Source organism: Pseudorca crassidens, chromosome 20 (assembly GCF_039906515.1).
Source record: "Pseudorca crassidens isolate mPseCra1 chromosome 20, mPseCra1.hap1, whole genome shotgun sequence".
In the NCBI taxonomy this organism is placed as follows: domain Eukaryota; kingdom Metazoa; phylum Chordata; class Mammalia; order Artiodactyla; family Delphinidae; genus Pseudorca; species Pseudorca crassidens.
The window spans coordinates 60,854,760-60,880,172 of NC_090315.1; the positions used below are offsets into that span (position 1 = coordinate 60,854,760).

The window sequence follows — 25,413 nt, forward strand, 5'->3', positions numbered from 1 at the left end:
TCTCCTCTTCTGTGGCTCCGAGAGAGAAGTAACTTTGACCCCCATTTTGCAGATAGGGAAGTAGAGGCTCGGGTCAGGTCACCTGTCCAGGATCCGAGCTCAGACCTGCCTGACTTCCGGCCACTCTGGTCAAGGACCCTCTCCCGTGAGGGGGCTCCCTCGATTCTTCCTCCCATCCCTGCCCTGCACCCCCTGCTGCCCCACCTCAGAGTTATGTCCATGAACCCCTGACCTGTGAGAGGCCAGCCCCGCGGGCCTCGGGCAGCTGAGCCTCAGTGCCTGCTGGGTGACCAGAGAGGGGAGCACGGGTCCGGGAAGGGTGCTCCCCGGATGGCGGGATTGGGAACCCTGCGTCTATTCCTGTCTCCCCTGTTCAGGCCCAGAGGGAGGGGCATGAAGGGTGAACAAGGGTGGTCCCTGCTCACTGAGGCCCGACAGGATATGGGGCTGAAACTTGGAAGCTGGAGTCAGGGATGCCCAGGTCTCCAGAGCCTGCACCTTGAAACCGTTCACACCACAGAGAAGACAGTGCTTGATGTCAGTGGCGTCCGAAGCAGCAGCCGGCCTCCCCTGAGCGAAACCCAGGGTTCTCCTGACGCCCGGGGCAGCTCCTGGGTGCTGGGTGCAGAGCTGCGTCCTGAAGGGACCCTCCTTCAGGATGAGTCATCCTGCCATTCTGAGTGAGGACCCCCAGTCCAGGGGGACCTGGTGTAGTTGGAACTGCAGGCTGCGCTCTTCGATGCTGACCCCCTGTTTTTCGGTGGGCAGTGGAGAGGGATCGTCCCAAACGTGGGCCTGGGAACCTGGCACACATGGCGGGGGTCCTAGCTGAGCCGCTTCCGTCAGGACTTCGGGCAAGTGACTTAACCTTATCACGCCTCAGTTTTTTTCCGTCTGTAAAATGGGTACAGTGTCTCCCTCATGGGCTCTCTGTGGGAACTGACTGGCTTGGACCTGCCGTGAGCACTTGGCAGTGGGGAGAGGAGCCTCTGTCGTCCCCGGGAGGTCAGGGCAACAGGCGAGCAGAGGGCGTCTCCTCAGGGAGTGCAGCTCAGAGGGAGCCAGGCTCCCAGGGGAGAGGACGCTGACTTGGGGTCTACAGACCAGCCACTTCTCTGACTCATCCTCGATGTGCACGTGTCAGCCGACGGTGCCAGGTGTGGGCCTCTCCTCTGATGGGGAACAGGTGGCATTGGGGCTGGCCCCCACATCCCCGTGGCTCCTTCCAGTTCTGGGGACAGCTGAGCGGGGAGGTTCAGATCTTCGCCCCTTCCTGCTGTGTGGCCTTGGACAAGTCACCTTACCTCTCTGAGCCCCCTGTTTTGATGACAGCTCCTGGCCCTCCGTGGATGGTGAGAGCTCAGCAGATGTCAGCCGATGGTGTCCCTGGACACCGTGGCCGTGGTTTCTGACTGGGCTGCCCTGGAAGGTTTTCTGGGTGCCTGCAACTGAGAAGGCAGCCAGTGTGGGGAAATTCTCAAGGTAAACTTAACAGGGTTCATTCTTCAGAAGTTAGGTCCATCTCTTTTTTTTTTTTTTTTTCCTGACGTGGAAAAGACCTTCCCTTTATTCATAATTACCAAAACTTAAGCAACAAAGATGCTCTTGAGTAGGAGTGGATGACACAGTATGGTTCAGGTCCACAGAAGACGCGGAGGCCTTAAGTGCGTACGACAAAGTCAGAGAAACCAACCTGAAAAGCCTTCGTACTGTATGAGTCCCACTCTGCGACTTTCTGGAGAAAGCAGAACTATGGAGACAGTCAAGGAACACTGGTTGCCAGGGGTTGGGGGAAGGAAGGATGAATAGGTGGAGTGCAGAGGAATTTTAGGGCAGGAAACTATTCTGTGTGACACAGTAATGGTAGGTACAGGGCGTTACATCTGTCCAAAATCACGGGATGGGCGACACCAGGAGTGATGATGTATCAGCATTGGTTGATCGACGGTAACAAATGCCCCGCACTCATGTGTGTCTGTACTTGCACTCAGTTTTTCTGTGAAGCTAAAGCTATAACGTCTAAACTTAAAAAAACAAAACAACCCCGCGAAACCTTCCCAGGATGAACGGGTGAGGAAAGCAGAAGGAGCAATGCTGGCATGAAGTCAGCCAGGTGGGCACGGCCTAGGGTGCTGGTTGAGCTTGTTTTTTGAGTCTGGTCCTTCCCCGGCCATTGGGGACCCCCTGCCTGCACCGTGGAGGTGGGCACACCTGGGTGGCTCCCTGGTTTGAGGCCAACTGCGCCTGAATCCCCTCCCCTCTGGGCAGCACAAGGATGAATGTGGGGCCCGTGTTTGCTGGCCTCCGTGGTGTCTGTTTTTGCTCTCAACCCCTCCCGGCCTTGGGGTGGCTTCCTGGCTGGTGACCTGGTCTCGGCGTGGGAATAGCCGTCATCTGCATGCGATGCTCATGGCCTCTCCGGTCACTTTCCTGCTTCCAGTCTGACATATCTGGTGCCTTCTCAGGGAAGCTTGCCCCCTCCGTCCCCCCAAGAAGGCCACTGACCTGCCACTTGGGCCCCCTTTCTGGCTTTCCCACCAACGTGCTAAATACTCGGGCTGGGCACCTACCAGGCCAGCATCCTCTGTGAGGAGCAGGACTTTCCCCCAACACCCGGGTTCGGATCCCGGCCCCCATGAGGCACAAATCCTGAGTCTTAGTTTCTACAGCTGGAAAAGCAAGCATAGCGTCACTATTGTGAGAATTTTCTCATGAAAATCTTTCTTCCCATCCCTCTTGAAAAATTTTAATTTTTATCAAGACGATGTGCCCACAGTTTAAGATGTCAATTAATGTTAAAAACAACAGTGTTTAGGACAAAGCCCCCTTCCCTCTACTGCTTCCAGATGTACAACTTTAAACTCCTTCAGCTGTGTCTCCAGGCACTTACCTCCAAGTCTCTACATCTGTGCTTACTGCTTTCTTGGTTTACGATCACTTTCAGCTGTTATGTACTGACTCCCTACTATGGTAGGTGAAGATTCTCAGTCTTTTAGAACCACCTTTCTCTTCCCTTTCTTAACCATTCCAGCATTGTTAGGTCAATTCTGTTAAATCGATAGCTCTCATTATTAAAAGACTGGGGTATCGAGGCAAGCAACGCACTGATTCTGTATACACGCATGTATTGATACTTTTCACGTGCAGCTTGAGTTAGTAATCGCCTCATTTTTTCAAATACGTAGTTTTCTTTAAAACAGTGGTTAATTTGTTGCCCAACTTCCAAATGCTCAGAAAAATATCTCTCAGTGCTGCGTTTTGCATGAAACATCCACCAGATTCTCTCTCTCTATATACAGTATATGCACATTTTTTAGATTTATATATTTTCCTTCAGTGTTTGCTGGAAGATATATACAGTTGACCCTTGATCGGTGTTGGGATTAGGGGCTCCGACCCTCCACACGTTTGAAAATCCACGTGTAATTGATAGTCAGCCCTGAGTATGTGTGGTTCTGCTGTATCTGTGGATACATCTGTGGATTCAACCATGAGTCATGTAGTACTGTAGTCTTTACTACGGAAAAAATCCATGTATAAGCGGACCCTCACAGTTCAAATCCGTGGTATTTTTGTGTAAACATATATAAAATTGCTCCTGGAAATTCCCTTCGCCACCTCATGTTCGTTGGACAACCACGCCCCCCCCCATGTCTTTCCTCTTCTGTGATTTTCTCCCTCATTTTGGTGGAGTACATCCTGCAGTAGCTTCCTGAGAAAGGATGCATGGAAGATAGATAGTTTTTGTGGCTTAATGAGTTGATAAGTTGGTTGTATATGTCATTCTAGATTGAAAATCATTTTTGTTCAGAATTTGGGTGGGGGCCATTTCCCGCTGAGGTCTAGGTCTCGGTGTTGCTGTCAAGAGGTCTCATGCCCTGCTGACCCTCAGTCCTTCGTGTGAAGTCTGTCTTCTCTGGAAGCATTTGGGATCTTTGCTCACTGAGGTTCTGAAGTTTCTCATGACTTTGTATGAGAATCTTTCCTCCGTTGTGCAGGGTGTCTGTGAGCCCCTTCAGCCTGGACGCTCACATCCTCCAATTCTGGGACGCTTTCCCGTCTTACATCTTTGGTAATTTTCCTTCCTTGCTTTCTGGAACTCCTAATTTATAGATTTGGGGCCCTCTGGATGACTCATGAATGACTCTAATTTTCTTCTCACTATTTCTCACTACTTTGCCCACCTCTTTTTGTTCTAGTTTCTGAAAGGTTTCCTTGGATTTATCTTCCAACTCACTTATCAAAATTTTTATTTTAGCCATCACATTTTTAACTTCCAGGAGCTCTTTTTCTCTGTTTCTTTTTTCTTTTTCCTTTTTTATTGCCTTTGATTCTCATTTTGAGGATACAGTACCTTATCTCTATGAGGATTTAATGTTTGGTATCTATGTCTTCCACACCCTGCATTTTTCATGATTCCCTCCAATTTTTTCCGCATTTACTTGTATGTTTTGGTCTCTTTCCTCTTGGAGGCTTTCTCCAAGTGTCTGATGACCCTGGGCTGTTCACTTATTGCAGTAAGGTACCAGAAAGCTGACTGAAAGCTCTGTGCAGGCTTCACTGCTGGCCTGATCCCGTTTCTCCAGAGAAATTCTCCCCACCCTGCCTGGGTGTAGGAATTCCAGCCGCCAGCACCTGGGTGGGCCGGGGAAGCGGGCAGGGTCTCTGTTCAGAGTGAAGACTTCCTCCTAATAGTCCCGGGTCTGGTCCCATGCCTCCCCCCATGCTCCTCACCTGCCTGGGTCCCCTGGGGCATGGTTTCCTGGTTCACGCAGAAACTTCCTGTGTCACGCAGGAGGGGAGAAGTCTCTCTTTTTAATTCACGATTGATATGTTCTTGGCACCTGGCTTTCTATCTTTTCTCTAGATTTCTCCTAACTTTTAGTTCTTATTTATATAGTTTGTAGGTCGCCTGGCTGGAGACTGAGAATCCTGTATTAGTTTGCTAGGGCTGCCGTAACAGAATGTCACAGACGGGGGGCTTAACCAGCAGCTACTTATTCTCTAGCAGCTCTGGAGGCTGGGTTCGTTCGGGCTCTTCTGAGGCCTCTCTCCTTGGCTTGCAGACGGCCACCCTCTTGCTTCTTCTGCACATAGCTGTCCCTCTGAGTGCACTCCTGGCGTCACTTACAGGAACACCAGTCATACTGGATTAAGCCCGCCCCTTCCCCCCGCCATGGTCTCATTTTTTAAAATATGGTAAAATACACGTAACATAAAACTTATTGGGGCTTCCCTGGTGGCGCAGTGGTTGAGAGCCCGCCTGCTGATGCAGGGGACACGGGTTCGTGCCCCGGTCCGGGAGGATCCCACCTGCCGTGGAGCGGCTGGGCCCGTGAGCCATGGCCGCTGAGCCTGCGCGTCCGGAGCCTGTGCTCCGCAACGGGAGAGGCCACAACAGTGAGAGGCCCGCGTACCGCAGAAACAAAGCAAACAAAAAAAACCTTATTATATTCACTGTTCTTAAGTATGTGGCTGACTGATATTCAATATGTTTATAATGTTGTGCCACCACCATCACCACCATCCACCTCCAGAAAGCTTTCATCTTGTAAAACTGTACCTCTCCACACCCGTTAAACAATAACCGCCCTGCCCCCCAGCACCCACCACTGTGCTTTCTGTCCGATTTTTAACTACTCTAAGAATCTCAAATGTAGAATCATACAGTATCTATCGCTTTATGACTGACTTAATCTCACTTAGCATAAGGTCTTCAAGTTTCATCCAGGTTGTAGCCTGTGTCAGAATCTCCTCCCTTTTTTATTTTTAAATTTTTATTTATTTTTATTTTTGGTTGCATTGGGTCTTCGTTGCTGCCTGCAGGCTCTCTCTAGTTGCGGCGAGTGGGGGCTACTCTTCGTTGTGGCGTGCGGGCTTCTCATTGAGGTGGCTTCTTTTGTTGCAGAGCGCAGGCTCTAGGCGTGCAGGCTTCAGTAGTTGTGGTGCACAGGTTTCAGTAGTTGTGGCTCGCGGGCTCAGTAGCTGTGGCTCGTGGGCTCTAGAGCGCAGGCTCCGTAGTTGTGGCACACGGGCTTAGCCACTCCGTGGCATGTGGGATCTTCCCGGACCAGGGCTCGAACCCGTGTCCCCTGCGTTGGCAGGTGGATTCTTAACCACTGCGCCACCAGGGAAGCCCCCTCCTCCTTGTTAAGGCTGAGTAATATTCCATTGTGTGGATGAACTGCATTTGGTTTATCCATCATCTTTTGATGGGCACTTGGGTTGCTTCCACGTCTTGGCTATTTTGAGTAATGCTGCTGTGAACGTGGGTGTACACGTATCTTCTTGAGACCCTGCTTTCAGTTCATATGGGCACATACATGCCCAGAAGGAGCCGTCAAGTGACACATGGGTTCAGGGAAGGAGGGAGGGGTGTATCGGGTGCCAGGGCCGAGGAGCAGCCCCTTCTCCTTGCTCAGAGGGAAGAGGCCCAGCTGCTTCTGTCCACAGCCCCTGTCTCGTTTCTTTCTCTGCATCTTTGGGCAGGTAGTAGTCATGTGACCTTCACCTCCTCCCTCCTAGGAGTCCAATGGCATCACCTTGTCAGGGTCCCAGCGACCCAGGGGGAGAACATGCTGGCCAGGGGCAGAGTCTGGCCAGGGTCTAGTCATCTGTGCCCCCAGGCCAAGCCAGGTCAGTCCAGTTGGATGGGAGGTTTCTGGACGGGAAGGCTTGGGCCGTGGCATCGGCACCTGGGTGTGTGAGCGCCGTGTAGGGCCAACCAGGAGAAGGGGTGGTTCAGCCACCTCCAGGCCTGAGCCCCCGTCTGCTGCGGGCTCCAAGCCGCTCCCAGGAAGAGCTCCCCCGTCCAGGGCTTGGCCTCTGGAGGTCACCGCATCTGGCCACACTGACCTGGCCCTCTCCTGGACGTATGGCAGAGGCTGCGTTGTCCCCAGGCTGGTCCCCTGGGCTCTGTGGTGAACGCGTTGGGATAACTTCAGCGGGCAGGCGGGGGCTTCAGAGGAAGAAAATAAAAGCGTGCGAGAGGCGTGCGGGGCCCTGGGGAGGCACGAGTGACTTGGCTAGAGCCAACTGCCCACACTGCCCAGGATGCCGGCTGCAGGGGTCGAGGCCCAGATCTCTGCTGGCTGAGGGCGCGGGGTGGACTCGGCTTTCGGACTTGGACCCGGTGGTGTCCTAAGACAGACAGCGCCGGTGCCCGCAGTGTGCCTGGAGCGATGGTCTCGGTGGCGCTCAGAGTGGGTCCCCGAGCACCGTGTTGGCTTCACCGGGGAGCTTGTCAGGAATGCAGAGGCTCTGGCCATGCCCACCCGGCTGGGTCAGGAGTTCGGGGGGTGTTAACTCGCCCTGCGATCAGGGACACTGCCACCACCCAAGCCTGAGACCCGCCGGTGGTCACATCTCATTTGCTCTTCCCTACGAGCCTGGGTCACTCAAGTTGGCATCTTACAGGCCATGTTTAGGGAGGTTGGGCCTCCCTAAGGCCCACTCAGAACTCCTGATTCTGGGTTCCGGGTGATGGGGACAGAGGGGTCGTCCCTCATCTTCATGGCGATGGGCACGTGAGGTGGCAGTGGAAGTGGCAGAGTCCCTGAGAGGGTCACCTGCGTGCAACCCTGCCCTCCCAAGCTTACCTGGAAAGAAGCAGGGGTGTCCCCTTGACGATCTGTCCGCATCTGGGTGCCTCCCTGAGAGGGGCAGCCACGGCTGCGGGGCCCGGGGTCGGCGGAGTGCAGAGTGCAGGCAGGAAGTTGCCCCTGCCCTGGGGGCTGCACCGGCCCAGACAGACCCCACAGCACCGCAAGGGTGGTGCCCTGTCGGGCCGTGCGTAGTCTTCTCTTTGCGCAAGGCTGGCTTCTGTCTTTCCACATACAATCTGCTTGGGGTATAAAACAAAACAGTGGATTTAGTCTTTTGCAAATAACCAGCCGGATTCAATGGAACCACCATGGGGAATCAGGGCCTTGAATTCAACCTTTTGTCTGGTGGCCCCAAACAAGAAAGCAAGAGGGGGAGGAGAAAAGACTCTGGCCCAGTGGAGGCCGGCCCAGAGCCTCCCTTTGGGAGAAGCTGTCTCCTCGCTGAGGGCCCGCGTTCTCTCTCCTGCTCTGCGCCAGCCTTTGCTCTCAAGCGGCGGGGCCCAGCTACCCCGGCAGGTCGCAGCAGAGCTGATCTGGAGCGTATTTCTGTAATAGCAACGTCCATGATTCTTACCGACTTCAGCTCTAAAATCAGAGGTGTGTTCCGACCGGGAGCAGAACCGCAAATACGATAAAAACTGCAAGCTGCAAGGCCAGCTCAGCTGCCCTGTCACGCCATGTGCAGGAGGCCATGCCCACTGCTGTGTGTGCCTGGGGGGTCACGCCACGTGCAGGAGGCCATGCCCACTGCTGTGTGTGCCTGGGGGGTCACGCCGTATGCAGGAGGCCATGCCCACTGCTGTGTGTGCCTGGGGGGTCACGCCACGTGCAGGAGGCCATGCCCACTGCTGTGTGTGCCTGGGGGGTCACGCCGTATGCAGGAGGCCATGCCCACTGCTGTGTGTGCCTGGGGGGTCACGCCACGTGCAGGAGGCCATGCCCACTGCTGTGTGTGCCTGGGGGGTGGGTACAGTTATCACTCCCATTTCACAGGTGAATAAACTGAGATCTGAGAGGTGGAGTGAGGTCCCCCCGGTCGTGGGTGGGCGGAAGGGCCCAGCTCTGGACTCAGGGCTCCTTACTTCTGGCTCTCCTCTCCCGAGGCTCCGGAACCGCCCGGCAGGCGGGTCCAGCAGGGCCCCGTTGGCCTCAGGAGTTTGTTTCAAAGCCCCGTGTCCCTCACTCTACTCTCAAAGCGCCTAGAACGGGTCCAGCTCATCTTCTATCTTGCTTTGGGATTTGAAATTATATATTTCTCACTGCTTCCGTTCATTTTTGTGTACCAGTCATTAACCATCTTGTCTTTTTCAAGTGACCTGAAATTTCACGTAACGCACAACTCACCGTTTTCAAGTGAACAGTTCAGTGGGATATGGCACGTTCACAACGTTGTGCACCCACCACTTGCTCTAATTCCAGGCCGTCATCTTCGTCACCCCAAAAGGAAACCCCGACCCCGTTAGCATCACTCCTGTTCCCCCTGCCCCAGCCCCTGGCAGCCGCCGGCCTGCTTTCTGTCCCCACGGATCTATCTGTTGAGGACCTGGAGTGTGTATGTATTTTAGAGCAAAGGCTGGCTGGGTAGCTATTAGCTCCCTTTTCCTCACCATTCGCTCTTGTCTGGCCGCACCCTGCGTGCACATTTCTGACCCTCTCCAGCCTCTGCTAATCTGTTCGGGGACCCCTGGAGTCACGGAATTGAGGAGTAATATGCCGAGCAGTTCTTTTCGCTGATGTGGAAACAGACTCGGAGGCCGTGGTTGGTTCTGGTCACTCAGGTCTGCAGGGGCGCAGTGTCGAGGCTTGTGGAAGGCCAGGGTGGCAGGACCCGGGAGCTCGGAGTGGGAGGGAGGCTCCAGCGCCCACGTGGGACCCTTGTGCTGCCTGCTCGTCTCTCAGAGAAAGCTGGTGTTTGCCTTTGTCTCTGTTTATGTTAGACTGTGCGTTCACGTCTGGAAGGTGGGAACGATGCTGTCCAGCCTGTAGAGACGTGGGGTGGATTCCGTGATGGGGCAGGGCGGCCCGCTTCCCAACACCTCCCCGTTATCACCCCTTTATCTGAGGGAGGGAACGTGGGCACTCATTTTCTCAGGGGTGGGGTCCGCCGCACCGCGCAGGATGCCAGCTGTTGCTCCCAGTCTGGCACCCTCAGGACGAGGTGGGCAGGAGCTCACTGGGTGCAGAACGCGGGTACGACCGCGAGCCCTGGGTTTGAATCCCTCCGCTTTGGCTGCCTGGCCCCTCTCTGAGCCTCAGTTTCCTCATCTGGGAGGTAAAATGCTGTTCACCCCTAAGGGTTGTTTGTTGTTGTTGTTTTTTAAAATTACTTATTTATTTTTGGCTGTGTTGGGTCTTCGTTGCTGCGCACAGGCTTTCTCTAGTTGTGGCGAGCGGGGGCTACTCTTCGTTGTGGTGCATGGGCTTCTCGTTGTGGTGGCTTCTCTTGTTGTGGAGCACGGGCTCTACACGTGCGGGCTTCAGTAGTTGTGGCATGCAGGCTCAGTAGTTGTGGCTCGCGGGCTCTAGAGCACAGGCTCAGTAGTTGTGGCACACGGGATTAGTTGCTCCGCGGCATGTGAGATCTTCCCAGACCAGGGCTCGAACCCGTGTCCCCCGCATTGGCACGCGGATTCTTAACCACTGCACCACCAGGGAAGTCCTATCCCTAAGGTTTTGATGATGATGATGAATATTAGTTACCGTTAACTGAGCATTAACGACCTCCCAGCACTTTACACGGATTACATGGATTACCGCGTTTAAGCAGCACAGCCACCGTCCCCATTTTACAAATGAGGAAACCGAGGCACAGAGAGTTAAAGCAGACATTCCCAAGGGCACAGATCCAGAAAGAGTGGAGCTTGGATTTGACCCCGTGTCTGCTCCACTCCTGAATCCTCCCCGTGCCCCCATATCCACGGCCTCCACAAGGCTGTCTGTGGAGCTCCTGTGCGTCCTTAGCTGAAAGCCCAGCCTGCCTTGAAGGGATGCAGGGGTGCTGGCAGGGCGGTGGGCTGAGTCTCTTCATGAAGGAGCATCCTTAGCTTTGGTCGGGGGGGCACCAGTGAAACCCAGGGTGACATCTTGGGAGGTCCCAGCTGGGGCATCCGGATTCATTCAGCAAATAAACAAGGGACACCAGTTAAACTTGAATTTCAGATCGTCAGTCAGATCATTTCTAGTATAAGTATGTCCCATGTAATATGTCTCTAAAAATTACTTGTTCATGTGAAATTCAGATTGAACTGGGCGTCCTGTGTTTTATCTGACAGACCTGTCGCCAACCCACAAGTGGGAGTGGCAGTAAGCTGGGGGTGAGAGGTCGCTGCAACAGCAGCCTACGCCCAGCTTGCACTGGCCACAGGGAGACCGCTGTCCAGGCAGACGGGTCTGGCCTTAAAGGGCCAGCTTCCCGCAGGCCACCCACCCCAGGCAGGGGAGGGGCCGTCCAGGACCAAGAGGCTAGTCTAGGTTCCTTCTCACAACCCCAGGTGCAAGCCCTGGGTCTCTGCCCCAGCGTGGGCAGCTGCAACCTGAGAAAAGGAAAGGTGTGGGGTGGGGCGAGGGGTGGGGGGGGAGGAGGGAAGAGGGTGGGGAGCCGCACCCTGTGGAGTGTCATTTAATTTGCATAACTACCTATGGCAGGAGAAATTTAGACCCATCCCATGGGAGTCACACAGCCTATAAGTAGAGCAAGAATATGGGCCCAGTGCTGCTGAGTTTATTTTATTATGTAAAATACATAGATAACTGGGCTTCCCGCTGGCGCAGTGGTTAAGAATCCGCCTGCCAACTCAGGGGACACGGGTTTGAGCCCTGGTCTGGGAGGATCCCACATACCGCGGAGCAGCTAAGCCCGTGCACCACAACTACTGAGCCCGCGTGGCACAGCTACTGAAGCCCGTGCGCCTAGAGCCCGTGCTCCGCAACAAGAGAAGCCACCGGAGTGAGAAGCCCGCGCACCGCAACAAAGAGTGACCCCCGCTCGCCACAACTAGAGAAAGCCCGCGTGCAGCAATGAAGACCCAATGCAGCCAAAAATAAAATAAAATAAATAAATTTTATTTTTTTAAAAAAGATACATAGATAACATAAAACTTGCCACTTGAACCATTTTTCGGTGCACAGTTCAGTGGCATTAGTCATGCTCAGAATGTCGTACAACCATCACCTCTATCTATTTTCAAGACTTTCGCGTCACTGCAGACAGAAACTCTCTACCCATTAAGCAATAATTCCCTGCTCCCCTCCCCCCGCCCCATCCCCACCATCTACTTTCCGTGTCTCTGAGTTTGACTCCTAGGTATCTCATGTAAGTGAAATCAAATAGTGTGTGTCCTTTTGTGCCTGGTTTATCTCACCTAGCAGAGTGTCCTCAAGGTTCGTCCACATTGTAGCAAATGGCGGAACTGCCCGTCCTTTTGAAGGCTGAATAATGTTCCATTGTTTGGATGGACCACATTGTCTTTGGCTATTGTGAATAATGCTGCTGCGCACATGGGTGTGCAATGTTGACTCTTTTGGAGATATCAGGCCTGCCAGTTTTCATGCCTTAAGGTGTCCTTGCTGAGTGGTCTTCCCAACTCTTCTTGGATGCCTCCAGCAATGGGGATCTCACTATCTTCCAAGGCAGCCTCATCAGTAGCCAATTTGTAGCCTGGATCTGTGTCCTTGTAGCTGCCCCTTATGGGCCCCATGAGCCCTGTTTGGAGCTGCTCACCCAGGATGTGTTTCTTCCTTCTTCTCTTCCACCCCCGCTGCGTGTCTTCCCAGGTTGGGCCTTCTGCCCACGTGGCCTGGGGAGCCCTGCAGGTCACTCCTGACTGCCTCAGCCTCTTACTCCTGCCATCGCCGTCCGCGACCTCTAAGAGAGAGAGAACAAAATCCACCCGTGGGAAGCAGGAGGGAAGGGTCTTTAAACACACTGCCAGTGGCAGGAATCATAAAATCACCTGTGGTCTGACGGTCTGTCTACCTCGATGTAAACCTCGCCGAGTTGCCCCAAGACCGGGCAGACCGTGGCGGCTGCGTTGCCCGCCCGCACTCAAGCTCACCCTCTCCTGTGTCTCCGCAGGGACCTACCAGGGCCAGTGGGTCGGCGGCATGCGTCAGGGCTATGGCGTGCGGCAGAGCGTCCCCTACGGCATGGCAGCAGTCATCCGCTCGCCCCTGAGGACCTCCATCAACTCCCTGCGCAGCGAGCACACCAACGGCGCTGCGCTGCACCCCGACGCCTGCCCCGCCGTGGCCAGTAGCCCAGCCGTGTCCCGGGGGGGCTTCGTGCTCGTGGTGCACAGCGACTCTGAGATCCTCAAGAGCAAGAAGAAGGGGCTGTTCCGGCGCTCGCTGCTGAGCGGGCTGAAGCTACGCAAGTCGGAGTCCAAGAGCAGCCTGGCCAGCCAGCGCAGCAAGCAGAGCTCCTTCCGCAGCGAGGCCGGCATGAGCACCGTCAGCTCCACGGCCAGCGACATCCACTCCACCATCAGCCTGGGCGAGGGCGAGGCCGAGCTGTCGGCCATCGAGGACGACACCGACGCCACCACCACCGAGACGTACGTGGGCGAGTGGAAGAGCGACAAGCGCTCGGGCTTCGGCGTGAGCCAGCGCTCGGACGGGCTCAAGTACGAGGGCGAGTGGGCTGGCAACCGGCGGCACGGCTACGGCTGCATGACCTTCCCCGACGGCACCAAGGAGGAGGGCAAGTACAAGCAGAACATCCTCGTGAGCGGCAAGCGCAAGAACCTCATCCCGCTGCGTGCCAGCAAGATCCGCGAGAAGGTGGACCGGGCCGTGGAGGCGGCCGAGCGGGCGGCCACCATCGCCAAGCAGAAGGCGGAGATCGCGGCCTCCAGGTAGGAGGGCGGGGGCGGCGCGGGGAGGCGCGGGGCGGTTCTGCGTCACGGGGCCTGGTTTGCTTGGTTGTGCTGCCCGGGTTGAGGGCTACACTGGTGTTTCTCAAACTGTGCCCTGCGGAGCCCTGGGGTTCCTCAGAGGGTCCCAGAGGTGCAGCAAGGAAATGGTTGATCTGAGGGGGTTCTGGGTCTTACAGCCTCCCCTCAAAGGGAGCAGACCTCCCTTCCTCTCTTTTACTTGTTCTATATGCTGGTGTTTAATGTAAAACATTGATGGATAAAGATGGTGGCCGTTCTGCTTGGTAACATGCATAGGACGGCTGCGGGCTGAGAGAAACATGTGCTGCCTCCGCGGCCGCACTCCCAGGTGGGCACGGAGTGCCCACTGCTGCAGGGACGTGGGAGCAGGGTGGCAGCTGTCCCGGCCACCCCAGCCCGAGGCCCAGATTCCCCGATTCCCCATGGGCCCTGGATTCGGCACCAGCTGGACAGACGGGCTGTGGGCACTGGCCTGGGGCTCACTTGAGGCTTGGCGCTGTAGGCCAATAGCTGTTCTGAATGGGATGCAGGACTCACTGCATTTAGGGTTCAGCGGGGCCACCAGGCCCTAAGCAGTGGCCCCAGAGCTGACATTGGCTCCGTGTTGGATGTTGAGGTGTCTTTGGTGTTGGTACAGGGGTGGGGGCTTCAGAGCTGGAAGAAGGGGCCCTGGGTCCCCCTGGGAAGCACAGAGGTGAGTGTGTGAGCCTGGGTCTGCCCCCCTCGGCTGTGGGCAGCAGGAACCTCCAGCCACAGCTTGAAGGAAGCTGCCCTATTGCAAGCCAAGGCCCCCAGGTGGCCATGCTCCTGGGTTCTAAGGAAACAGTTCCTAACTTGAGTTCATCGAGAGCTTCCCACCGCCGTCCCCTTTCCTGGGTCCAGGTAAGGCCCTCGGGTCCGCGCTGAGAGTCGTGGGGCCTGGGACGGGGATCTGGTGTTGCTCTAAATGCCTTAGGCTGCCCGGGCAGGAGGTGTTCAGGAGGACAGACGCTGAGTCTTCCTGGATGATTCTGTATTCCCGGCAAGGGGCAGGCCTGGAGTTATTCCAGGGAGACGCCCAGCTCAGTTACAGTTCAGGCCTTCCCAGCCTTGTCACTAATAAAACTTAAGCTCGTTCGGTTCTGGTCTCCAGTGACCTTTGATCCACACTGAAAGAACAGAAAAGGTGGCTGTCGGTTGTTGGCAGACTATCTGAGGTCTTGGAAATGAAACCCATTCCAAGAAGCTGAAGGGGAGATGGAATTACTACCTTGAATGTCGGGGTCCCGCACCGCTCTGTTCACCCTTCCTACTCCCCCAGAAGTGTTCAGGCCGCATGAACAGAAGCAGCATTTATGACCGCTCATCTGGTATTTTAAGATCAAATTTGGTTCCATAGTTACTTTTTCCATTATACATGTAACACTTGCTCGGTATGGAAAAGGCAGGGAGCCGCAGCCGCAGGGCGGGTCTCACGCGTCACCCAGAGACTCCAGCTGGCGCTTGGCGTATTTCCTTCCTTCCAGTAGTTCGTCTGTTGGTCATCTTTGTGTTTGGTTGCCTCATTGACCTCAGTGGACCCAAGGCACTTTCCAGGGCAGGGGGACAGTGTCGTCAGACATTGAGGTGCCTGTGAGGCAGAACTAGGATTTCATGGACAGTGTTCCCCGGAACTGACTTTAAAGTCCGACACCCGGGCGAATTTCTTGAGACTGGGGACAGAGCACATATCTGTGGGAGGTGTTTTCTGACACCTCCCACGGAAACTGCGGGGGGCTGGTCTTCACGAAGGAGTCCGTGGAGGTGGTGGTGGTGTGGGTGGAGCTCAGAGCCAGCTCCCTAAGGAGCCCCACCTGGGACAGGCTTCCCACCTCTCACCTGTGAGATGAGAGCGGCGGCTGCCCGCCTGCCGCAGAGGCCTGGGAACTTCCCTGACAACGGCTCCGTGTATCGGGTGCTGGCTCGCTGAGACGTCCAGCCTGGGCCCATCACTGCTGAGCAGCCCGGGGGAGGTGCTCGCTCTCTCTGGGCCACAGGTTCCTTGCGGAAGGATGGGATGGAGCGACATGCGGTGCCCTCAGCGTGTGTGGGGCCTGGCGTGCGCCGCTGTCAGCCTCCCAGGCGTCCCCTGAGCTGGGCTGGCCCCTCCCCTCCCGCCCCAGGCCTTGTGGGGAGGTGGGTGTGAATGCCACCCGTGGTGTGATCTCAGCCTTGTGGCTCTGTGGTGCCCGGGGTCACCTCTCGGAGGTGGGAGGGGACAGTGTCCTCGGTCACCACGACAGGATTGAGGACGAGCCTCCATCCCAGGCTGTGGTGGGAGCTGCACTTGCCGTGTTTCTCGATGAGCTTAGATTTGAAAAAAAAGAAAGAAGAGAAAAGGAGGAGAAGGACCAGCGGCGGCTGTCCTGGAGAGTGAAGCCAGCGGATGCGGGCGGGTCGGTGCCCACCCGCCACCGCAGTGTGACAGTGGCCACGGCAGCCGCCTGGGGCTGTGGGGCGGCTGGGCCCGGTCGGGCTGCGGTCACTGTCACAGCCAGGTTCTGGCCAGGCGCGGGGAGCTGCGTCCTCGGGCCCCAGCCGGGCTCGGTCGCTAAGCCGCGTCAGTGAGAAGCGGTTTGGTGTGTCCTCGTCGTGATGCCTGGGACCTTCCCTGGAGGGCGCCTGCAGTGAGGACAGGGGCGCAGGCTTTCCTGGGAAACGGCGGTGGCACGGAGCTCGGGGTCTGAGAGGGGGTCCCGTTACGTCCGTTTCAGGGCGGACCGCACCTGTAGCTTCTAAGGGCTGGGCCCTGGCCCCGCCACTGAGATGGGTTCCCAGCATGGTTTCCAGCATCCCTGCCCCCGGTGTGCGCTGGGATCACCTGGGGGCAGACGCACAGGCGGCCCACCCCCGAGATGCTGAGCTCCTTGCTGGGGCTGCCACCTGGGCTTCAGAGCCCTTCGAAAGCTCTCCAGGTGATTCTCAGGTGCCCTCGGCACCCTCAGGAGGTGTATAACATGCAGATGGCCGGGCCCCACCCCCAGAGCTTCTGCCTTAGCAGATCTGGGTGGGGCCTGAGAACCTGCATTCCTGAGGAGCTCCCGGGATGCTGGTCGGGCAGGCCTGCCGCTCTTGGATCTCCAGGAGGCCCCAGGGAAGAGGAGGTGTGCGCAGACATGCCTGTGAGCAAAGGCGGGAGGTGGAGGAGGTCCCTGCCCCGTCAGGGTCAAAGTGGGAGCCGGGGCTGAGGGGAAGGTGTGCCAGACAGGTCGGTCTGGGCGAGGCAGACGGCATCAGAGGCCCTGCCGTGCCCCAGCTGTGACTTCTCAGCGTCGTGTCTGCGCAGGAGCTCGTTTTGAATGAATGAGTGAATAACTGCTCAGGCCCCACCCCCTCACGTTGTCAGGGGCCCCGGCCACCTCCTTTGGTTCTGGGTCCTGCACGTGTGGCCCTGGCCACGGTGGGGCAGGGGACCACCAGGCCAGGCTCCCGAGAGGGCTGAGGGTCCCTTCTTGCTTCTCGGTGCCCGCAGGTTCTCCAGGGTACGAGGCAACCCCGCCCCCCACCCCGGGGTCCAGCAAGGCAGCGTCTGCTGGTAAAGTTCACGGGAGAGAACTGCGAGTTCCTGTGGGTTTAGTCTGTCTCGGGGCCGGGCCCGCCCTCCCGCAAACACGGGCCAGTCCTGATCCGGGCGCGCTGCTGCGCCTCGCGGGTCCCCTGGCTCCACGGAGGGGAGGAGAGAGAAATCCACCGCCCCAGGGTCCTGCGTTGTGGGGATTATGTGACAACTCGCTGTCCCACCTGGACACCCTGCAGGTACCAGGTCCGCGCCCGAACGTGCCCTTTCAGAGGGGCAGGGGCTGGATGGTAGAACAGGCGTTCGTGTACCCCCCCCACCCCACCCCGCCTCTTGGCCTGGTGCCCTCTGGTGCTATACCCGCAGCCTGGAGCTGGGAGCCACCTCTGCTTCCCGGGAGTGACCTCTGTGCTTGGGGCTGAGTGGGGAGCAGCTGCAGGCAGGGCGGCTGTGCTGCTCCAGGATCTCTTGCTCCCCGAGGCGCGGGCAGCCCTGGACGGCCCGGGTACGGGGGCAGGAGGTGGGGGCAGCCGGGGCACCCGCTTCTGCACGTTGAGGCTGCTGGGCGATCGGGGCGGTGGACGGCATCGTGGCCCCAGGCCCGCGTGCGGCCGTCAGCTGACGCCCCTGTCTCGTGATGCTTTGCTGAGTGAGCAGAATCGCGGTGGGGGGAGCTGGGAGGGACCTTGACCAGACGTTTAGGTGTGGAAGATGACAGTTCTTGGCACGCGGGCAGCCGTTCCTCTCTCCCGCACCCACGGCAGACGTGGCTAATTGACGGCTGCGCTCAGAATCCTCACGCCAGGCAGTCCAGCCCTTCTGAAGGTCGGAGGTCATCCCTGGCAGCATGGTGGGAGAGTGGACCCTGCAGGCAGCGTGCCTGAGAGCCGGGCCCCCGTGCCAGCAAGGCAGCGCCCGGGTCTCAGAGCCAGGCAGTGGCCCAGGCGGGACTAGAGCTCACATCTCGGGCGCTGCCTACTGCCCTGTTCCTGTTCTCGGCCCCTTCAGACCTGCACCAGATTCTGGGGACCCTAACTGTGAATAGGGGGGTGCTGGCTGGCTTCCTTAAAGTGCTGTCCAGATACAGCCCTGCCCCTGGGCCAGGCAGGGTTTGGCGTATGAAACCTCGGGTGAGGCCTACACGGGGAAGGGCTTCCAAATCCCCAGTCGCTTTTTTTTTCCCCCCCCAATTATTCCACATAAATGTACTGAATGTCAGGAACTACCTGAAGCATTGAATACAAAGATAAGTAAGACGTGGTTCCAGCCATTTAGGGAACTTAGTCCACAAGTTTAACTTTTATATTAGCAGATATTCTGCTGACTTCAAGAAGGTCTTGTCTTGGTTTTTAAAAAAAAGAAATAAAAACGATGTCATTCTTTTTCTTACTGTAACGTTGCTGTGCGCAGTCGCTTATTTTATGCCCGGCCCTGCGTTGGCACCTGTCTGGGCCTCAGGGCGACCTGTTCGCGTTAAACTTTCTGCTGTGGCGTCTCTGCCCCTGAGTTATGGATCTCCACCAGGCTGTCCCCAGAGCCCTGGGTGCAGGGGGACAGCGCACAAGACCCCCTGTGGGGTCTCCCAGACCCGGAGGGTGGATTATTGCCCGGAGATTGCCTGGGGCTCTCTAACTGGGGCATCTTTCCATCTTAAAGGAAACAAAATATCGGAGGATCTGAAAGTGGGGGGCGGGTAGTGGTGTATTATTGTTTTAAAATACGTACCTATCATTCCTTGTTAAAACGTTAAGAGTCATATATCCCTGTAAAAAATGTTAACGCAACGAGGCAGACCGGTATCAAGCAACCGTGTCGCACCGTGGGCTGTCCATCTCCTTAGAGGGAATCACGGTTTTTTCAACACATGTACAGGTAGGTGTGTCACACCTACATGATTCCCGGTTACGGTGATGGAATTGTACTCGACTTGTTTTATAGCTTGTTTTTCTTTTCCCCTCACTTTTATCCGGGACCGCTTTCCATGTCAGGTATGTTTCCTTAGCAGCTGCATCATATTCCATGGTGTGGAGGTACCACCGCGGTCCAACTTATTCTGCTAACAAATGTTTCAGATGCGCCCCATCTCTCAGTCTTACACACAAGGCTGCAGAGACTGGCCCCTGTCCTCCGCGCCGCACCCCCCGAGCTGCTGGCAGGGGTCTTTCTCACCATGATGCCACAGAGCAGGCATGGCTGAGTGACGTGTGCATTTAAAGATTGTAGAAGCCGCTGCCACGTTGCCTGGCCGAAGGCTGCAGCAGTTTACCTTGGCTGGGTGGGAAGGCTCCGGGAGGGGGAGGTGGGGTGGCCTTGAGTGACTGCTCTGTCATCGAGGGGTTTCTCCCTGCAGTAGGCCGATAACAGCCCCCCAAAGCATCCCCATGATGACAATTCCTGGAACCTGTGGGTGTGTGACCGTCTGCGGCAAAGGGGGCCTGGCAGATACGGTTACATTGGGATCTTGAGATGAAGGGATTCTGCAGGGTTACCTGGGTGGGGGGCCCAGCATCGTCACAGGGGTCCTTAGTAGCGGGTGGCAGGAGGTCAGAGCCAGAGCTGTGATGATGGAAGTGGAGGTTACGGTGATGTGGCCACGAGCCAAGGGATACAGGCGCCTCCAGACTCTGGAAGAGGCCAGGAAACAGATTCTCCTCTGGAGCCTCCAGAGGGAACCAGCCCTGCGACACCTTGATTTCGGCCCACAAGACAGGCTCGTTTTGGACTTCTGACCCCGGATCTATAAGGGCGTAAATGCACAGTGCCCTAAGCCACTGCGTATGTGGTGAATTGCTGCAGCTCCGTAGGAAACCCATAGGCTCCCGGCCGTAGCCGAGGGTGGGGTGTATCCCCGGTGTCCCCCTTCTGGAGCGGGCATGCCTGTCCCCTTCTCGCTCCCACCCGGCGGCCTGCTCTGCAGCCGTGCTTCCAGGTCCTGCAGAATTGGGCTCTCTGCGGCTTCCTGCCTCCGGGGGAGGGCCGGCCATGTGCCAGGACAGGCCTTCTGGTGGGCGACAGCCATCTGTTCCGGCTCCGCCCTCCCAACATTAAAAAAAAGGAACAGGAGAGAGTGGGGGAGTGGGCTGCTAGGTCCTGAGAAATGCCTGCATTGGGGGCCGGCCCGAGGGCTCCCTGGGGGTGAGAGGCCGCTGCCTCTGGGGCCACGTGGGCCCCAGACTTGGGCTCCGTCCCGGAGATCCAGGAGCCCTTGGCCTTGGGCCTGTGTCTCGCGTCTGTAAGGTGCTTCCCGGGGCCTGGCAGGTGTCGTCTTGGGGTGCCAGCTTCTGCCCACACCTCTGTCACCTCCGGTCAGCACGCGTGGGCTTGGGGATTCGGGCTGTCAGATGGGATTAGGATCGTTGCCCGCCTTGCTCTGTGCCACTTGTCAGACAGGACGCACGGGGCCTCTTACTCACCTGCAGGCAGCTTTCCCACCCGGCATCAGAAGGGCACATGGGGTGAGATGCCCTGGCCCTGGCCTGGGGTTCTGGGGCAGTTGAACCTACCTTCCACTGAACTCACCCCTTCACAAGAGAAGCTGTTGTCTCTCACACGGCCCTGGAGAAAGGGGTTGCCAAATGGTCTTGGTGAGCTGTCCCCAGGCTTGGAGACAGTAGGGATTTTTTCCTCTAAATCTAAACCCAAACCCTCCTGTTACAGCTGGAGCCGGTTTCTTTCCCATCTTGGAGGGAAATGGTAAACGATTCCACTGTTAGTAGTGCTGTGGCCTCAGGCAAGGTGCATAAACTCCCTGGGCCTTCACTTTCAACTCTGTAAAATGGGTTGAAGAGAGCGTGTGCCTGGCAGGGTCATTGTGAAGAGTGACGCATCACCAGGAAAGACGGGACACCAGGCTGCCTTTGTCAGAGCAGGCGGGGGTGGGGGATATAGGGGAGACTCCCCTGCCCTTGACTCCTGGGCAGCCGTGGAGCCTCAGTCTCCCCACCTGAGTGAAGGGGCTCCCTAGGCGCGGGGACTGCCATATCCACACTGGTCAGATCTGAGGAGTTTAATTTGAGGGTTTTTTTTTTCTTTTTTTTTTTTTGGCTATGTCAGGTCTTAGTTGCGGCACGCGGGATCTTCATTGAGGCACGCAGGATCTTTCTTTGTGGCATGCGGGCTTCTCTCTAGTTGTGGTGTGCAGGTTTTCTCTTTTCTAGCTGCGGTGCGTGGGCTCCAGGGCGTGTGAGCTCTGTAGTTGTGGCGTGCGGGCTCCAGAACGCTTGGGCTCTGTAGCCGGCGGCACTCGGGCTCTAGCTGTCCCGCGGCATGTGAAGTCTTAGTTCCCTGACCAGGGATCGAACCTGCGTCCCCTGCATTGGAAGGAGGATTCTTTACCACTGGACCACCAGGGAAGCCCCTAATTTGAGTTTAAACTGAGGCGTTTCATCAGATGGAAGTTCAGTCCAGCCTGTGGTAGGTTACACGTTTGTTCCGCATTCCCCATGCCCTTGGCCATGTGACTGTGGTCCCTTCCCACTGGAGGCTCGGCCACGGGCTTTGTTTGGTCCGTGGGACCGGCCTGGAGTGACGGAGGGTCCATCCCAGGCTGAGGCCCTGGGACGCTCGGTGTGTTTCTGCTCACCCGCCTTGTAATTCTGCCATCGCCATGACAACACGCCCTGGGAGCCCCCATCCCTGGGGGTGAGGGACACTTGGGAAGACCTGATGCACGAGCAAGAATAAGTGATTATTTTAAGCCACCTACTTTGGGGGGGCGGGGTTGTTAAACAGCGATGTTTGGCATCACTGGCTCTACAGCCTTCAGTGGGTGGTTCTGGAGGGAAGAAAGGAGTGTCTTCACTGTGCCTGTCTGCACACACCATGGGCTCTGGGCCACACTGGACCTATTGGTCCTTTTTGGAAACACTCCTGGTCCTTTATATGAGTGTCCTGGGGCTGCTGTATCAAAGCGCCTCAAACTGGGTGGCCTAAAACCACAGAAATGTTCTCTCCCAGTCCTGGAGCCGGAAGTCCAAAGTCAGGGTGTTGTAGGGTTGCAATCGCTCTGGAGGCTCTAGGGGAGGGTCCTTCCTGCCTCTTCCAGCTCCTGGGGGCTCCAGGTGTCCTTGGCTGGTGTCTGCATCCCTCCAATCCCTGCCTCTGTGTCTGTCCTTCCTTCTTATAAAGACACGTCACTGGATTTAGGGACACCTTCATCCAGTGTGACCTTATCCTAATTACATCCACCAAGACCCCATTGCAAATAAGGTCACAGTCTGAGGTTGCAAGTGGATGTGAACTTGGGGGTCTGCGCTCTGCACAGCTGCACCACGGCCGCTGCTCCCGTGGTCATGGATGCCTTTCTTCCTCCTGCTTCACCTTGACCTCCTGCCTCTGGCGCCAGGCCTGCCCTCTAGAGGGCTTGGAGCAGAACTTACTCCTCTCCTGGGTAGCCCCTCCCCCGCCCCCAGTAGTTGTGTCTTTGGGTCTCAGGGTCTTATGTGCTCCTGGGTCGTGTGCCCCAAGCTCAGAGGCACTGCTTGTGCTTCCCCAACTTTTTCTAACCATGAACATCTTCCGTGAGAGGCTACCGTATCCTCATCTAAGGGGTGTGTGTGTGTGTGTGTGTGTGTGTGTGTGTGGACTTTGCAGATGGTTTGGCGGAATGGAAGGGGGTTTCTTTGGTCGCTGTTTGCCGACCAGGCTGTTTGCACAGTGCCCAGCCTCTGCTCCAGCAGGAGCTTCAGGCTTTGTCTGCTGTCAGCTTCCCCCATCCCCGCCGCCACCTCAGACTCTGTCCCGGCCTCCCTTTGCCTCTCCCAAGACCTATTAGTGGGCTCTGCCAGGCGGGGGGTCATCTTCTCCCAGCCTGTCTGGCACCTGGAGAAGTCACACCACGTGAGCATGGAAGTTACGGATTTGACCGTAACGGCAGTGAGTCAGGAGGGAGAAACGGAGGGAGGAACAGAACAAGATCGGAAATGGGAACATCTCACGCGTAAGCACCTCTCTGAACTTAGTTTCCATTGTGAAAAGACCTATGCGTTTTGCATAATGGAGCTCCTAAATGTATATATTTTAGGGGATTTTGAATAGTCATCTTGACCACTTGAGGTTTTCTCGAAACCTAAAGTCTGTGTAAAACGTGACTTGGCCCTGTTAATCAGGACTCTGCTGCAAGCAATAGAATCGTAGCTCAAATTAGCTGAAGCAGAAGGGGACTGTAGGGGACTTCCCTGGTGGCGCAGTGGTTAAGAATCCGCCTGCCAATGCAGTGGACATGGGTTCGAGCCCTGATCCGGAAAGATCCCACACGCCGTGGAGCAACTAAGCCCGTGCGCCACAACTACTGAGCCTGTACTCTAGAGCCCGTGGGCCACAACTGCTGAGCCCGTGCACCACAACTACTGAAGCCCGCGCGCCTAGAGCCCGTGCTCCACACAAGAGAAGCCACTGCAGTGAGAAGCCCATGCACTGCAACAAAGAATAGCCCCCGCTGGCCACAACTAGAGAAAGCCCACGTGCAGCAACAAAGACCCAATGCAGCCATAAATAAATAAATAAATAGATAGATGGATAAAATTTGTATAAAAAAAAAAAGAAAGAAAGGGACCGTATTGGCTCCCATTTCCTGTGTTGGCTTCAGGCAGAGCTGGATTCAGGAGTTCAGATAAGGTCAGGGCTCTGTCTCTCTTGGTTTTGCTTTCCCCTGTGTGATAATTTCATTCTCCAGCAGGTTTTCCGTGTGTGGTGGGAAAGGCCACCAGGTCTGCGTTCACATAACCCTTAGAGTTCTCGATCCCGGCGGGAAAGAGAGACTGTTTTCCCCCAGGGTCCATCCAGTGATGGTCTGGAATGGCTCGGATTGGCTCTGCTGGACCCACCTGCCTACTTACTACCCACAAGGGATGGAATTTCCTGATTGGCCAGGCTGGGTCATGTGCCCACCTCCAATGTGACAGCGGTCAGAGGATGGACATCCTGATACCCCACCAGGACGTGTAGTGGGGGAGGGATGGTCCCTAATGGGGGGCGCTGGGCAAACAAACCATCCAGCTTCAGCAGGGAGCAGTACCGGCTCATGTTGTCATGTCCACGTGGAAAGTAACAGTGCCTCCGCCACTCTTCTTTCTACGGAGACATATTCACATACCATAAAAATTCCCCTTTTAAGGTGCGCAACTCAGTCGTCTCCAGTGTGTTCAGAGTCGTACAACCGTCACTGCTGCTTTCAGAACATTTCCATCGCCCCAAAAGGAACCTGCACCCCTGTGCCAGCCTCCCCCCCAGTCCCTGGCAGCCACAAATCTACAATCTGTCTGTGGATTTGCCTGTCCTGGACACTTCATATAAGGGGAATCGTACGGTATGTGGAATACGTGGTCTTCCATTTCTGGCTTCTTCATTCAGTGCAGTGCTGTCCGCGTTCATCCCTTTTGTCGTCTGTGTCTGCGCTTCCTTCTTTCTACGGCTGAGTAACATTCGTGGTACAGATGGACCCCATTTTGTCGATCCACTCACAAGTTGAGGGACATTTGGGTTGTTTCTACTTTTGTCTATTATGAATAGTGCTGCTGAGAACGTTTGTGCACAAATTTTGGGGTGGATGTCTGTTTTCAGTTCTCGTGGGTGGATACCTGGGAGAGGAGCTGCTGGGTCGTATGGCCATTCCAGGTTGAACTTTCTGAGGAGCTGCCCCACTCCTCCGCACGGTCTGCCTCTTCCACGTTCCCTCAGCACCGCACGAGGGTTCCCACGGCTCTGCGTCCTCGCTGACACTCGTTACCGTGCGTCTCTGATTCTAGCCGTGATCCTGGGCGTGGAGCGGATCTCCTTCTGATCGCATTTCGAGCGTCTTTCCCTGCGCTTGTCGGCCATCTGTGCGTCTTCCTGGCAGAACCGTCAGCAGCTTGGATTTTTAATAAATATTTGTGTCGTCTTGCCTGTGGGCTGTGTTTGCTAGTCGGAGGCACCGAGCCCATGGGGCCGAGCTGCCCTGGGCTCTGGCGGGGCCTCTGCAGGGTGGGCTGGGTTCGGCCGGCACTGAGGGAGGGACCCCTTCCCCAGCAGCCTGCTCTGCACTGACCCGCCTGATTCGGAGCCCTCGGCCGGCAGTGCTGTCCTGGGGGAGCAGCAGGGCCACCCTGGGGACAGACCTGACTCTTCTGCAGTTGTCACCAGGGAGACCAGGTCCCTCCTGCCCCGAAGCCCTGGTGAGCTCATCTTCTAGAGGAAGCAGGGCCCTACCCCCACCCCTGCCCAGCTTGGATTCCTCGGGGATGGGGACGGGGTCGAGACTGAAGCTGCTTAAGACCCTGCCCCCTCCCTGAACCTCAGGTGCCGCCAAGCTCCTGGGACCTCGCAGGAGCATCAGGGACGCTGGAGGGTGTTTGTCGCTTGGCCTCTTTGGCTCCCGCACCCTCTCCCTTGAGCCCCCATCCCT

The 25,413-nt window shown here is 56.6% G+C and overlaps 1 protein-coding gene across 2 annotated transcripts in view; it reads left to right on the forward strand.

Moving 5' to 3' along the window:
- Positions 1-25,413, forward strand: part of JPH3 (junctophilin 3) — a 161,698-nt gene that overhangs the window by 100,122 nt on the left and 36,163 nt on the right. For both annotated transcript variants that reach the window (XM_067721390.1, XM_067721388.1), the window contains one exon: positions 12,679-13,456. In XM_067721390.1, coding sequence (XP_067577491.1) covers positions 12,708-13,456 — 749 coding nt within the window. In that variant the 5' untranslated portion in view covers positions 12,679-12,707. The remainder of the gene's footprint in view (positions 1-12,678; positions 13,457-25,413) is intronic.